Below are 11756 nucleotides of genomic sequence, written 5' to 3'. Positions count from 1 at the left end.
CTGGTTTGGATGAAAAGCCTTTAGTTTTCTGCTCCCCATGCAAGTTGCCAGCTATTTGCATGATGCCAGGAAGCAGTACAAAAAGAAAATGCTGCCCTGTCTTGCTCTGTCAGCCCCCTGCCCCTTCTCGTGGGGGATAATCTGGAATCAAAGGAGTAGCCCATGGAGCAGGCTCCTCCCGGCTGCCCCTACTTCCCTGCCCCCGGGAGCTGACCCACAAGTTTACAGCACACACAGCTCAGCCTTCCAAACCAGTAGGACCATATGTTCGCGTAGGAACATGCAAGCACTGAGAAGTGGGCATGGAAACAGAGGTTTCAGCTCTTAACGGGGTGCCACACAGCCACGCACATGCCCACGTGAGTGGTTCTGCAGATGGCAACGCTGGGCAGCATCAGCCTGAGCCTTTACATTTCTGCTTCCCTGCGGAAAACACTTCCATATCAATGGGTAGGAAGGAAAACTAGGATTTTTTTGAGTGCTCCTGGGCTGGGCAAAGCAGCTTTGTGGTACTGCAGTTTGGGTACTCTGCACTGGGAGCTGCAACCACAGGGGAGAGCTGCTGAGCCTTTCCCATATCACCAAGCTGCAGAATTGATGTCCTGGACTTGAGGCATGGGGGAGCAGTTAGCACACCCCTGCAGATCCTCAGAACTGAGTTAATTACAAACCACAGAGGAGCTCACAGGAATGGAGCATCTACCAGGGGCTGCAGCTGGAAAACTACCGTATTACGGGTCAGAAGCAGAGCACACGCCAAGCCCCAGTTTACAGGGATGCTGCAGCAGCACATATATGAGCACAAGCCTGAGGATCAGGCCCCAGCTTCTGCAGTGGGTGTGCAGCCTCTAGCCTCATTAAGGCAAATCCAGAGCATGCACTGAAGATTGGTCTGGGGCCAGTCTGCCCTACAGGGACCCATCTGCTCCATCACCATCACCTCAGGCATCACAACACTTGCTCCACCAAGGGACAACCCAAAGAGCCCCAGCAGGACTTACCACCACTGCCACCCTGCATCCAGCAAATGCTTTCTCCACGCTCCCTCTCGATGAGATATCGCCATCAGGACGCAATCCTCCTCTGTCACTCTAAAGCAATTGTGACACGCACTCAACGAGAAATCCCCAAGAGCTGCCCAGCAGGGAAGGCAGCCTAGAAACACTCCAGCTCCCTGAGCAGGACAGTAGATACACAGCAAACCAGCATCCCACCTCTAACAAACATCAAACTAGAGCCTGAGCAAGCCCAGCCCTTTTATAAGCCATTTTCAGGTGAAACCTATAGGCATTAGCTGTCTGGGGAAATTCACATCACCTGGGAAAAACCTTGGACGTGTTGGCTGCTCCTTTGTCCCCGTGGCAGCACAAGGCTCCAGCATTTGGTTCTTCATGGGTTGTGAAGGGGGTGTGTTGGCTTTTCAAGTGTCATGGCCATGGTCACAGCCTCAGCAGTATGCTGGGGGAGCCCAGGTCCTCAACGCATAGACAGATAGCCATGTGTCATGTATACAGCATGATTTATAGCGGGGTTGGGGTGTCAGGTGTTGGACTGGCTCTTTGCAAGGGCAAGGATGAGCTGCTCAATGGGAGCTCGGCTCACAATTCCTCATCTGTATCTTAGTGGTGATTTATGCTTTCACCTAAAGGGTGTCAGAATTAGTATATTCACTTGGAGAGGAGAGGTGAGAGGGAAATGAAGTGACATGGCAGAGGCCAGCCACAGAGTCAATGTCGACAGCAGGACTGAGTGTCACCTCTCCCAAATCACAGCCTGACCAGGGTCTCTCTCAGGGACGTTCTCTACCATGTGTGTAGGGGACAGCTTTCCTGCAAAGTGTCTCATGGCTCTGCCTGTGTGAGTGTGTGGTTCCCACACAGTGGCTGATGCAGGTTGTCTTGGTGCCCCTAGATGCTCACACATGAGCCACCCTGAGGAATAATTCTAATTTAGTCTTCTTTTTACCTTCTTCCCTCCAACCCCAGCAAAGCAAGAGCCAGGCAGATCTGCGTGATTTTTGAGGTCACAACTTTGTTCTTGGATAAAAGTCTTAAAAAACCTCAAAACTCAAGAAAACCCACCCCAACCCCGAAGCCACAAAAAAACAGAGTGGGAGAAAGAGAAAGGAACAAGCCTGGGAAGCTGGCTCTGCATTTTGCCCTGGCTTTCTGGGACAAGGGGCTCTTTGTTTCCCTGGACGGAGCCTGCTGCACCGGCCCTTTTCAGTGTCCTTCCCTGGGAAAGGGGCCAGGCACAAACGGGGCAGGCAAAAACCCTGAGGCTGCAGTGAACAACCCCTGCTCAGACCTCGACCAAGCCCATCTTCATATAGCTGGTCTGCATAGTGTCTGGGAGAAAAAGGTGCCTGGGAGCATCTTGGTTCTCTGCTTCCCATGCACCATCCCTGAAAACCGGCATGCTCGTGCTCCTGCCATAGAGGAGGTTTTAAACTTTTCTGTGTCTTTTGGGCTCTGCAATCCTAAAGCAACTGCTCAAATGCATTGTAGCACCTGGTTGGTGTGTAGTCACCTCCCCACAGTGTTCTAGATCCGCTGTGTTCAGCGAGACACATCACTGTGGCTTTGCTGGTCCTCCCCGCAAGGGACAGGTCACCTCCCACCCCAGGGACACTACCAGGGTGTCCCCAAGCGTACTGGTGCAAGGACATGGAGCAAGTCTCCAGCCAGCCAGGCAGGAGACTTGCCACAGGGATTGGGTCTTGCATTGAAAATCCCCGGAGCTCTGCCTGAACACCAGCAATTCCACTGCTCCTGACTCCAGCTGCACAGAGCTGGGGCTGGGGAACACACAGCAGTTAAACCTGGGGCTCATGTCTTTCATCAGCTCTAACAAGAGTTGTGGATGCCCTCTCTAAGCTTGTCCGTCCATCTGTCTGGACTGGAACTCAGGTTTGAGGCTGGGTTTGCACACCTGCATGGCAACTTTCTGCAGGCTGCGAATGATGCAGGGCTCACTGAGCTGCCCTGTACCCATGCCAGTGTGCACAGGGATGACATGAGCCGCATGGATGCTTGGCATCCTAGGATGATGATCTGGGAGACAGATAGAAGTCCCAGGAGAGAAGGTGAGGAAACAGCCTCCTTGCCCCTGGAGATCAAGGTGCTGCAGGGCAGCAAGGCACTCATCCTGCCCTGCCAGAGGATGTGCAAACACTGCTTCTGTGACTGTTTGCACAAAGGACCATGAAAACGTACTCAACAAGCCTCAAAATGCAATGGTGGCTGTTCTGGGAAGGCCCCGCTCTACCCAGGCTAACCCAGCACTTTGCAGCCCAGTCCCACATCCCTGATGCTCCATTTCCCATCCTTCATAGGATGACGCTTATTAGAAAGCAGGGCAGGAAAACAAGAGCAATTTCTCCCCAGGTCAAAAAAAAAAAGTTCCTCCTCAAGGCTGTTTCTCCCTTGGAAAAACCAGAGTGCCACACCAGTATGGCTTTGGGCTTCAGGGACACACATGCTCTTCAATGTCATCTCATGGAGATGACCGGGGTGGCTTTTTCTGACCTCTTGATCCCCGTACCAGAGCTAGGGAGAATACTTGCACCCCGAGGATCCCTTCCCAAAGGGTCTGGGTGCCCCTCAGCCCTGGGGGAGGGGGCTGTGGGAACTGGTCCCCACTGCTGCTCCCTGTTACTGCTCGGAACAGCAACTGCAAGAACGGAGGGGAGACGGTGTGGGGCTTTGTTAAAATAAAGAAATTCAAGGAAAAGGCCTCAAACATGTTTCCTAAGCAACCACAACGTCATGCAGGGTGTCTGGCCTCGCCTCCCCCTCCCGCCTTCTTATTATTAAAAGGGAAAAGAAAGGGAAGCAGAAAGCGAAGGGGAGCTGGGGACAGTGTCCTGGCAACGCAGGGGACAGTAATGTTCTCCTGCCAGGGGAACATGGCTCCAGCACAGGGAGCCTGGCCAGCTCTCGTGGCCAGAGCAGTGGGACAAGGAGGGTATCCCTGGTGTCCCCTGGAGTGGAGGTGACAGCATGCTGGGCCCCACCCCCTCCCCAGGGACGCCTGGCTGCTTCCTGGCCACAGCAGCCTTGCTAAGCCCTAATTTAGCCAGCGTGGGTCCTGGACTTGCAGAGCAGTGGGAGCTTAACCTTTCCATTTCCCCCTCTTAATTCAAGACATTTTTTGGTGATGATGACCACGCATCTTCCCGCAGTGCTGGGGTCTGGCAGCAGGCAGAGCGGCGGCTGGGGACAGGGTCCCTGCACAGGCTGTCACTGCTGCCCCCCTCCCACTACCCCCCACTCAAACTGTTGTCATTTAAGTGATTTAATCCCTTCTGGCTGATTTTTAGCAGACAGCAGTGAGTGGCTCAGGTGGTGGGGCTGAGCAGGCAGGAGATGGCAGAGGAATCCACACGGGCTTGCGTGGCTCAGGAATGGGGAGGGGGAACTTCTACAGCCTTTCCCTGTGCCCCAAACTGAGGAGTCACCCTGCGCCCAGAGGCAAGGTCCTGAGAATCCCTAAGCCCCCTGGCCAGGCGCAGCTCAGCGCCTCAGATGGTGCCAGAGCTGAGAGCAAACGAGGTCAGAAAGCAATTAGCCCAGGTCCTGCAGGGCAGCCCTCCCAGCATCCCCTCAGCTCGGCCATCCTGGTCTGAGCCACAGCAGAAAAAGTCTTGAAACCCCTCATTACCAGGAGCAGCCAGCAAAGAATCACTCTCTATTTGCCCCTTTCTTACTCCCTTTTGCTAAAATCCCACTGCTGGCCCCTGCCACTGAGCAAGGCAGAGCTTTGCTCCGACAGATGCACATTTAATTTCTCTCTTAATACAGTGTTATGTACCCAGCAATGGACTAGCCAAGCCCGACACTATTTTTTATTGCAGTGTGTTGATTTGACAGGGGAAATCGATATGTTCCTCTGAATGCCAAGAGCAAGCTGATACGTCAGATGGAGAGAAACAGAAATAAGGATACAGGGTTCCAGGGGAGTTTGGTTGGGTTTCCCCCTGCAGCAATCTGTGCTGGGACACGTGGTCTCCCCCCAGGTGGGAGGTACATGCAGGTGGTACCCGAAACCAGAAGCATCACTGGGATACCCTCGTAGGAGCTGGTGGGTATCCCTGTGTGGACCCCTCTAGAAGAGCTTTCCCCCAAAACTCTGTCCCCTGAGTGTGTTTCCTTTCTTCCTGCTGCAGGTTCATGAATCACCGTGTCCCGTCCAACTGCAGGTACCAGCCAACGGAGTATGAGCATGCGGCGAACTGTGCTACCCACGCAGTGAGTCCCTGTCCCCACCCCAGAGCAAGCTAGGACAGTGCTCAGCATTCAGGGCATCCCCTGAGGAACCTCAACAAACACCTTAAAATGTCTGTGTTCAGCTCTGGAGCAGCTCCTGAGTATCTTGAGGCTGTGATGAGGCCCATGTTCTCTAGGTGGGGAGCTTCTGCCCTGGGAAGCTGGTGTGCATCTCCCTTGCTCTCACCCACCACAGCTGGCCCTGGGCTTAGTGGAGCATGAGCATTTTGCAAAGATGCCTGAAAACAGAGTGTTTTTCACAGTAAGAATGGTGACAGTAGCCCCATGGGGCTGCCTACGCGGCAGTGGGAGTGAGTGCTCCCCACGTCACAGTTTCCCTTGGGAGTTGGCAGTTCCTGCTCCGAGCCCTGGGAGATGACTCAGAGGTAGCCATCCTCCTTGTGTCTTCCTCCTGCTTCCTACCTCCACCTGGAGAAGCTATTTTGGAGATGCACCATGCAAAAAGAGACCCTGCCTGGCCCGTGCAGGTGGCCAGCTGCCCCTTATGGGTGGTAGCTTTGACCAGAAGCAAAAAAAAACACCTAAAAGAAAAGGCAGAGACTGTGTTGTAACTGCTTGGTGGAAATGCAGAGAATCAACAACAGATTTGCTTCTCCCTTCCAGTTCTGGATCCTGCCCAGCATCCTCGGCAGCTCCATTCTCTACATCCTCTCTGATGATCAGTGGGAAACTATCTCAGCCTGGATCTATGGCTTTGGCTTGTCCAGCCTCTTCATTGTCTCCACCATCTTCCACACCATCTCCTGGAAGAAGAGGCATCTCAGGTACCAGCCCTGATTGCCTGAGTCTTAGGAAGGGGGAGAGGGTCAGGAGGCTCCTGGTGCCACAGGCTGTGAGCTGTCTGTCTGTCCCACAGGACCGTGGAGCACTGCTTGCACATGTTTGACAGGATGGTGATCTACTTCTTCATTGCGGCTTCATACGCTCCCTGGTGAGTTGCTGGTGGGTGTGGGCCATTGCTTGGCCCCACTGGAGGGGAGAAAATCAGCCTGGCACCAACAAGTAGGGTTTCCCTCTCCAGCTTTGGCTCCCCTTGAAGTTGTATCCTACCCCTTTCCACTAAACCTTCCTACCCTATAGATTTCAATCCTTTTAAATTCAAGTTATAAGTTGGGAAGACCCTTTGGTAGGACAGCCTTGGGGTGAGGGCAGCATTTCCCTGGCACCTTGCTGCCTGCAGCCCAGACCGGGGTGCTGTCCTAGACCCTCCTCAATGCAGAACTGGGTCTTGCAGGCTGAACTTGAGAGAGCTGGGTCCCTGGGCCTCCCACATGCGCTGGATCATCTGGATCATGGCGTCTATCGGGACCGTCTACGTTTTCTTCTTCCATGAGCGGTGAGTGCCTTTGCCTGGCTCCATGCTTGCGGGTATTGCAGAGCCCAGCTCAGCTCTGCCAGCCCCTCTTAACGCCCCAAGGGTAGTCAAGCTGCAGGGGAGAGCAAAAAGGACGAAGATACACACACAGACAGATAGGTACAGGGTCCCTGGGAAGCCTCCTGGTCAACTGGGAGCGGAGAGCTTCCTTGGCCCTTGTTCTTTCTCATTTGCATCCTGGTTTTAGGAGCTTTTGGTGGTGGGCGGAGAAATGTGGGGAGCAGAGACACGCTGTCATGAGTCGCTTCTTCCACATGGTGGCACCAAATAGAAAGCAAAAGGCTCCAGATGTCTCCCCGAGGCCCCAAGCCTTGAGCTGGCAGCTCCCGAGCCGGGGTGGGGGTGCCAGCCCCGCTGCGCTGCTGGCTCGCACATGAGGACATGGGACCTGCCGCGATGGCATCTCCACCCTTTTTCCTGTAGCAGGGCAGTGGACACCACAAGCGTAAAACTCGGTGCTCCCGCTGCGCCTGCCTCCAAGCAGCTTCTCTGTCGGTCGCAGGTACAAGCTGGTGGAGCTGGTGTGCTACGTTATCATGGGCTTCTTCCCCGCCTTGGTCATTCTCTCCATGGTAAGCTGCTGCCGGGAAGCACAAGGGCCCAGCAGGAGGAACAAATCCCAGCAGGGCGGGTTTGTCTCTGGTGGGTTGGCGCAGCTCGGGCTCTGTGATGGATAAAGCCATCCCCAAATATGGTGTGGCCTGGCTCAGCTTTGCAAATGCTTTGGGTGCCCAGCAGATACCATGTGCAACTCCAGTGGACCTCCTGCCTGGGCTCTGTTGTGTTGAAATCCTCCCTGCAAAGCCAGACTGCTGGGTTCCTGCTGCTTTGCTGGAAGGGGAGGCTGTAGCAGAACGCAGAGAGAGGGTCCGCTCTCCCCCCTGCAGCTGGGACCACGCTGCTGGTCTGGATGGAGCGATGGGGAAAGGGTAAGGCATGTCATGGCCATCACTGAGCTCTGCCTCCCTGCTTGCTCCCAGCCCAACAGGGATGGCCTTCCCGAGCTGGTGGCCGGTGGACTCTTCTATTGCCTGGGTATGGTCTTCTTCAAAAGCGACGGCCGCATACCCTTCGCCCATGCCATCTGGCACCTCTTCGTGGCCATTGGAGCTGGCATCCACTACTACGCCATCTGGAGATACCTCTACCGGCCTGGCACGCTGGAGGCTAAAACATCCTGGTAGATGCCTTAAAGACATCGTTTGTGCCAACTGGCACATGGGGGCATGGAGGGGAGCGGGGAGGCAGCCCGTGCCATGGGCTCACCCCAAACCACCTGCTTGCCCCACGGGCAGCAGCCGCCAGTGCCCTTCCCGCAGGGACAGGAGAGCCTGGAGGTTGATTTTAAACAGTTTTTTGTTTTTTAACCTTGGGAACGGTTTATTTTTTTAGGCTAAGGTTTCATAACACAGTGACTGACCATTGGGCTGCTGGAGGCTTGGGGAGGTCGTTCTTGCTTGCCTGATCCTGAGCATCCCATGGGAGCAGGGGCCCTGGGCCCTGGCTTTGGCTTCCAGAACCCTTAGTGGGGGCCACCCAGGAGACTAGAGGTGTTGGGGAGAGCAGAGAGACTTGTCCCTTGTCCCCTGGGCTTGCAGCTGCCCCAGTTGGGAGGGGGCCATGTTGTCATCCCTGCACCACCTGAGCTGGGCTCCTAAATAGTCCTAAGTCACATCAGCATTAACTGCCCCCTCCCAAAGTTCTTGACTAGAAGGTCCTGAGTCAACAAAGCCTTACCTGAGATTGAAACTTGAATCTCTTCCAGGACTCTCCGGAGCCTGGAAAACCCTTTCTCTAAGCCAGTATTAAGTGCACAACTCAGTACGTCCCTCCTGGACGATCCCTTGGAGCCCCCATGGACGTTTTCTCCCTGGGGTGCTTTTTTTCCTCTCCACTCCTGAAGCATAGTCCCGCTCCCAGGCTCTGCTGTGCTCATGCCTTTGGCGTGGAGCAGAGTGGGGATCAGGCCACCAGCATCCACCTGGCTGGGGTCAGCCCATCCACTTTGGGGGATTTTCTTTCTCCTCGAGGGAGGGAAGCGCATCTCCTTGGGCTGGGATCCCCAGGCCGCCTGCCTTCTCTGCTCCCATTTTGACGACGAGACTATTGCTCATCATCATTAGATTTAATTCCACGTTTGGAAGGATTTCCGACACTCCCCGGAATGCCACAGGGAAGGGATGCATACGCGTGTTGCTCGGAGGTGAGCTGTGACAGGGATGTCCTAGTGACACTTGGTTTTTAAACCCCTAACCGTGGCTACACAACACTCTCCAAGGCAAGACAACGGGACATGGAGCACCCATCCAGCCATCAGGAATGGCTTCAATGCTGATGGAGTGGGAAAACCACATTGGTCCTGATCTCCAGATGTGCAGGCTGAGCTGCTGGAGCCAGGAGGATCTGGTGCCAGGCTCTGGTGTGTGCCAGAGGCTGTGTTGGGAGCCGGCTGGCAGAGCCGCGTCACTCTCAGCCCTGCTTGCACCTTCCCCAGGAGCCCCTCAAAAACATTGATTCTCCATCATCTCTCTTTAGCCTCTTGATTAATCGCAGCTGCAGCGGTCTTGGCGTGATACGGCAAGTGAAGGAGATTTACGGCCACCTTCCCACACCTCCTGTTTCTCTGACAGCATGTCGAGGAGCTGAGCTCCTGGCCCTGACCCACCTCCTGCAGATCTGAGGGTCCCTCCAGCCTGCGGTGCCCCAGGACCGGGTCTCCAGGGGCGTGCTGTTTTGCAGAAAAATTACCAAAGAGAAAGTATCTGAATTCTTGTCCCCTTCCAGCATAGTGACTGTGGTCACTAGGTCAGCAAAAAAAAATCTGGTGGGTTTTCACATTCGTAGGCAGAAGGTTCCTACAAGAAGCCCTGAGTGCTGTGCCCAGACACCAGCCAAGTATGGGGCTGCTGGGGGAAAAAAGCCTCTTCCTGGGGCATCCCAAAGCAGCCTTTGGGCTGGGACACCTCAGGGTGATGGGTGGTCTTAGGGACAGAGGGTGAATGACCCGGTGTAAGCCCAGGCTCTGCTGCTGCCTCTCCCAGGCCCTCCAGGTCCCAGTCCTTGCTTGGTCACCTACGGCAGATGGAGGGGTGGAGAAGGAGGAGCTGTGAGTAACCAGCAGTTAGTGAAACATATTGGAACAGCGGGATATGGAATCCCAGAGCAGGAGCTGCCATTCTTGCTGCCTGGCAAGTCATTACCCTTCCCCATGCCTCAGTTTCCCCACCTGTAAAATGGGGGTGAAAATACCGACCTACCTCACAGGGCTCATGTGAGGACCCTGTGAAGCACTTGGAGGACAATCGGTGCTTTACAAACGCACACTGCAATTTTCAGAGTCTGGAGGACTGGATTCCCAGAGCCACCGCTGGGCAGGGTGACAACTGTAGCTCAGCATGCCCGGGTCTCCTTCCCCTCCACAACTAAATCCCACGGAGGAACCACCCTGGGGACAGACCACGCACACAGCAGTCCCAGCTGCTGGGCAAATGTCCCCCAGCAGGGGCTGAGGATGCCCAGGGATGCCCACCGTGTTTTGCCTGTGGGCTTCATCCCACGGGATCCATCTCGGAAGCTGTTTTCCCAGAGCCCTGGCTTTTGGCCCTAAATCTGTCCTGGGGGTTCCTGAGACACAAGGAAGTGCCAGAAGGACCTTTCTGAGGCCACTTCATCTCTGCCTCCTGATGAAAACCCCTATGCCCAGGTGGGAATGGGTGGCCGGGCTCCATCAAGGACACCACCCTGCCTTGAGCCTGGATTTGCCACGTGCGTTTCTCTGTAACTGAGAAATCCCTCCTCTTCTCTTGCTTCCTTAATCCTTCCCTTGCAAAGCAGGACAGGGGCACAGAGCAGGTTATTGTCTTGTCCTCCTATTTTATATTAATTTTAAATGACTTGTAACATTCAGGATGTCTGTGGAGGAGGTTTGAGGGATCTTTTAGCATCTCATGTTTTTCACCATCCATTCTTGTCCAATCAGTATTTTCTATTTTACACAGTATTGGGTCAAATAAAAACAAACATAAGGCAGATAACACTAGAAAATATTGTTTCTGTGGAGTAGGACTGAAATAAAAACTCAAGATACCTCACTATTGCCTCCTTGTTAAATCAAAATTAGTTTCCCTGCAGCATCTGGAAATAAACCCATTTTCTATCTGAGTTGCCCCACGTGGCATCATTCCCGGGTGAGGAGAGGAGCCACTCAACCAGCTGCAGCGAGTTCCTGCTCACGGCAGTGGAGTGCTGAGCACTGACTCACCTCGGTGCATGGATGACATTGCCATCTGCTGGCTCAGCTTGCCGGGGGGAAATCCAGTGCTGCTTTGCCCTTCACACCAGCTGCACAGGAAAATTCAGGAGGTTGCAGATGGATCGAGCTCCAAGCTGCAGAGTTTCCTTAAAAAAAAAACCCAAAGTAAATCAGTGAGTTTGCTGATGGTGGCCCTATACGTGGTGGCGGCCAAAAGGCTTGCCAGCATCTCACCAAAGTGGTTTCAGGGTAAAGCCCTGCTTTTGCTGGTCCTGTCATTTCCCCTCCCGTGGTGGCTGTTTGTGGTTGACCTGTTGAGCCCCGGGTCTTCCACCGCAGTGGAGGAAGGATGTCTGGTCTGCGGAGGAGGAATACCCACGGCAGACTGGGCAGAGGGCAAGTGCTGCTCGCTGCAGGCCCCAGAGGAGAAACCCACCATCACCTCTCGCTCCCACCAGCCTCTCCCATGGGCTCTGGCTCCTCTTGGAGTGGAAGAATTTGGATGGGGATCCAGGGAGCCTGACAGATGGCTCTGCCTGTCCCGGGCTCTGCACATCCACCACCTGCCCTCTTGCTCACACTTTGCATAGAAGTATAGAATCATAGAACAATTCAGGTTGGAAAAGCCCCTTGGGATCATCGAGTCCAATAACCCTATACTACAAGTTCACCCGTCAACCATATCACCCAACACCACATCTAAACGACACTTGAACACATCCAGGGATGGCGACTCAACCCCCTCCCTGGGCAGTCCGTTCCAACGTCTGACCACTCTTTCTGTGAAGAATTTTTTCCTAATGCCCAGCCTAAAATTGCCCTGTTGCAACTCTCCATCGCA

At 54.4% G+C, this 11756-nt stretch overlaps 1 protein-coding gene across 1 annotated transcript; it reads left to right on the top strand.

Moving 5' to 3' along the window:
• Positions 1-5164: 5164 nt before the first annotated feature.
• MMD2 (monocyte to macrophage differentiation-associated 2) lies at positions 5165-7847 on the top strand. The gene is made up of 6 exons (XM_009864263.1): positions 5165-5249; positions 5892-6052; positions 6145-6219; positions 6523-6624; positions 7166-7235; positions 7644-7847. The coding sequence occupies exons 1-6, from the start codon at positions 5172-5174 to the stop codon at positions 7845-7847; spliced, it is 690 nt and encodes a 229-aa protein (XP_009862565.1). The 5' UTR covers positions 5165-5171.
• The last annotated feature ends 3909 nt before the right edge of the window (positions 7848-11756 follow it).

Source organism: Apaloderma vittatum, unplaced genomic scaffold (genome assembly GCF_000703405.1).
Source record: "Apaloderma vittatum isolate BGI_N311 unplaced genomic scaffold, ASM70340v1 scaffold32372, whole genome shotgun sequence".
NCBI lineage: Eukaryota > Metazoa > Chordata > Aves > Trogoniformes > Trogonidae > Apaloderma > Apaloderma vittatum.
Note: the sequence above shows the minus strand (reverse complement) of the source record. Positions and strands in the feature narration are given on the sequence as shown.

Excerpts from the sequence above, each read along its gene's own strand:
- MMD2 (XM_009864263.1), top strand. The coding sequence starts at position 5,172 with ATGAATCACCGTGTCCCGTCCAACTGCAGGTACCAGCCAACGGAGTAT. Across the intron at positions 6,220-6,522 it reads GCGGCTTCATACGCTCCCTG|GCTGAACTTGAGAGAGCTGG; the intron begins GTGAGTTGCTGG and ends TGGGTCTTGCAG. Across the intron at positions 7,236-7,643 it reads CCTTGGTCATTCTCTCCATG|CCCAACAGGGATGGCCTTCC; the intron begins GTAAGCTGCTGC and ends GCTTGCTCCCAG.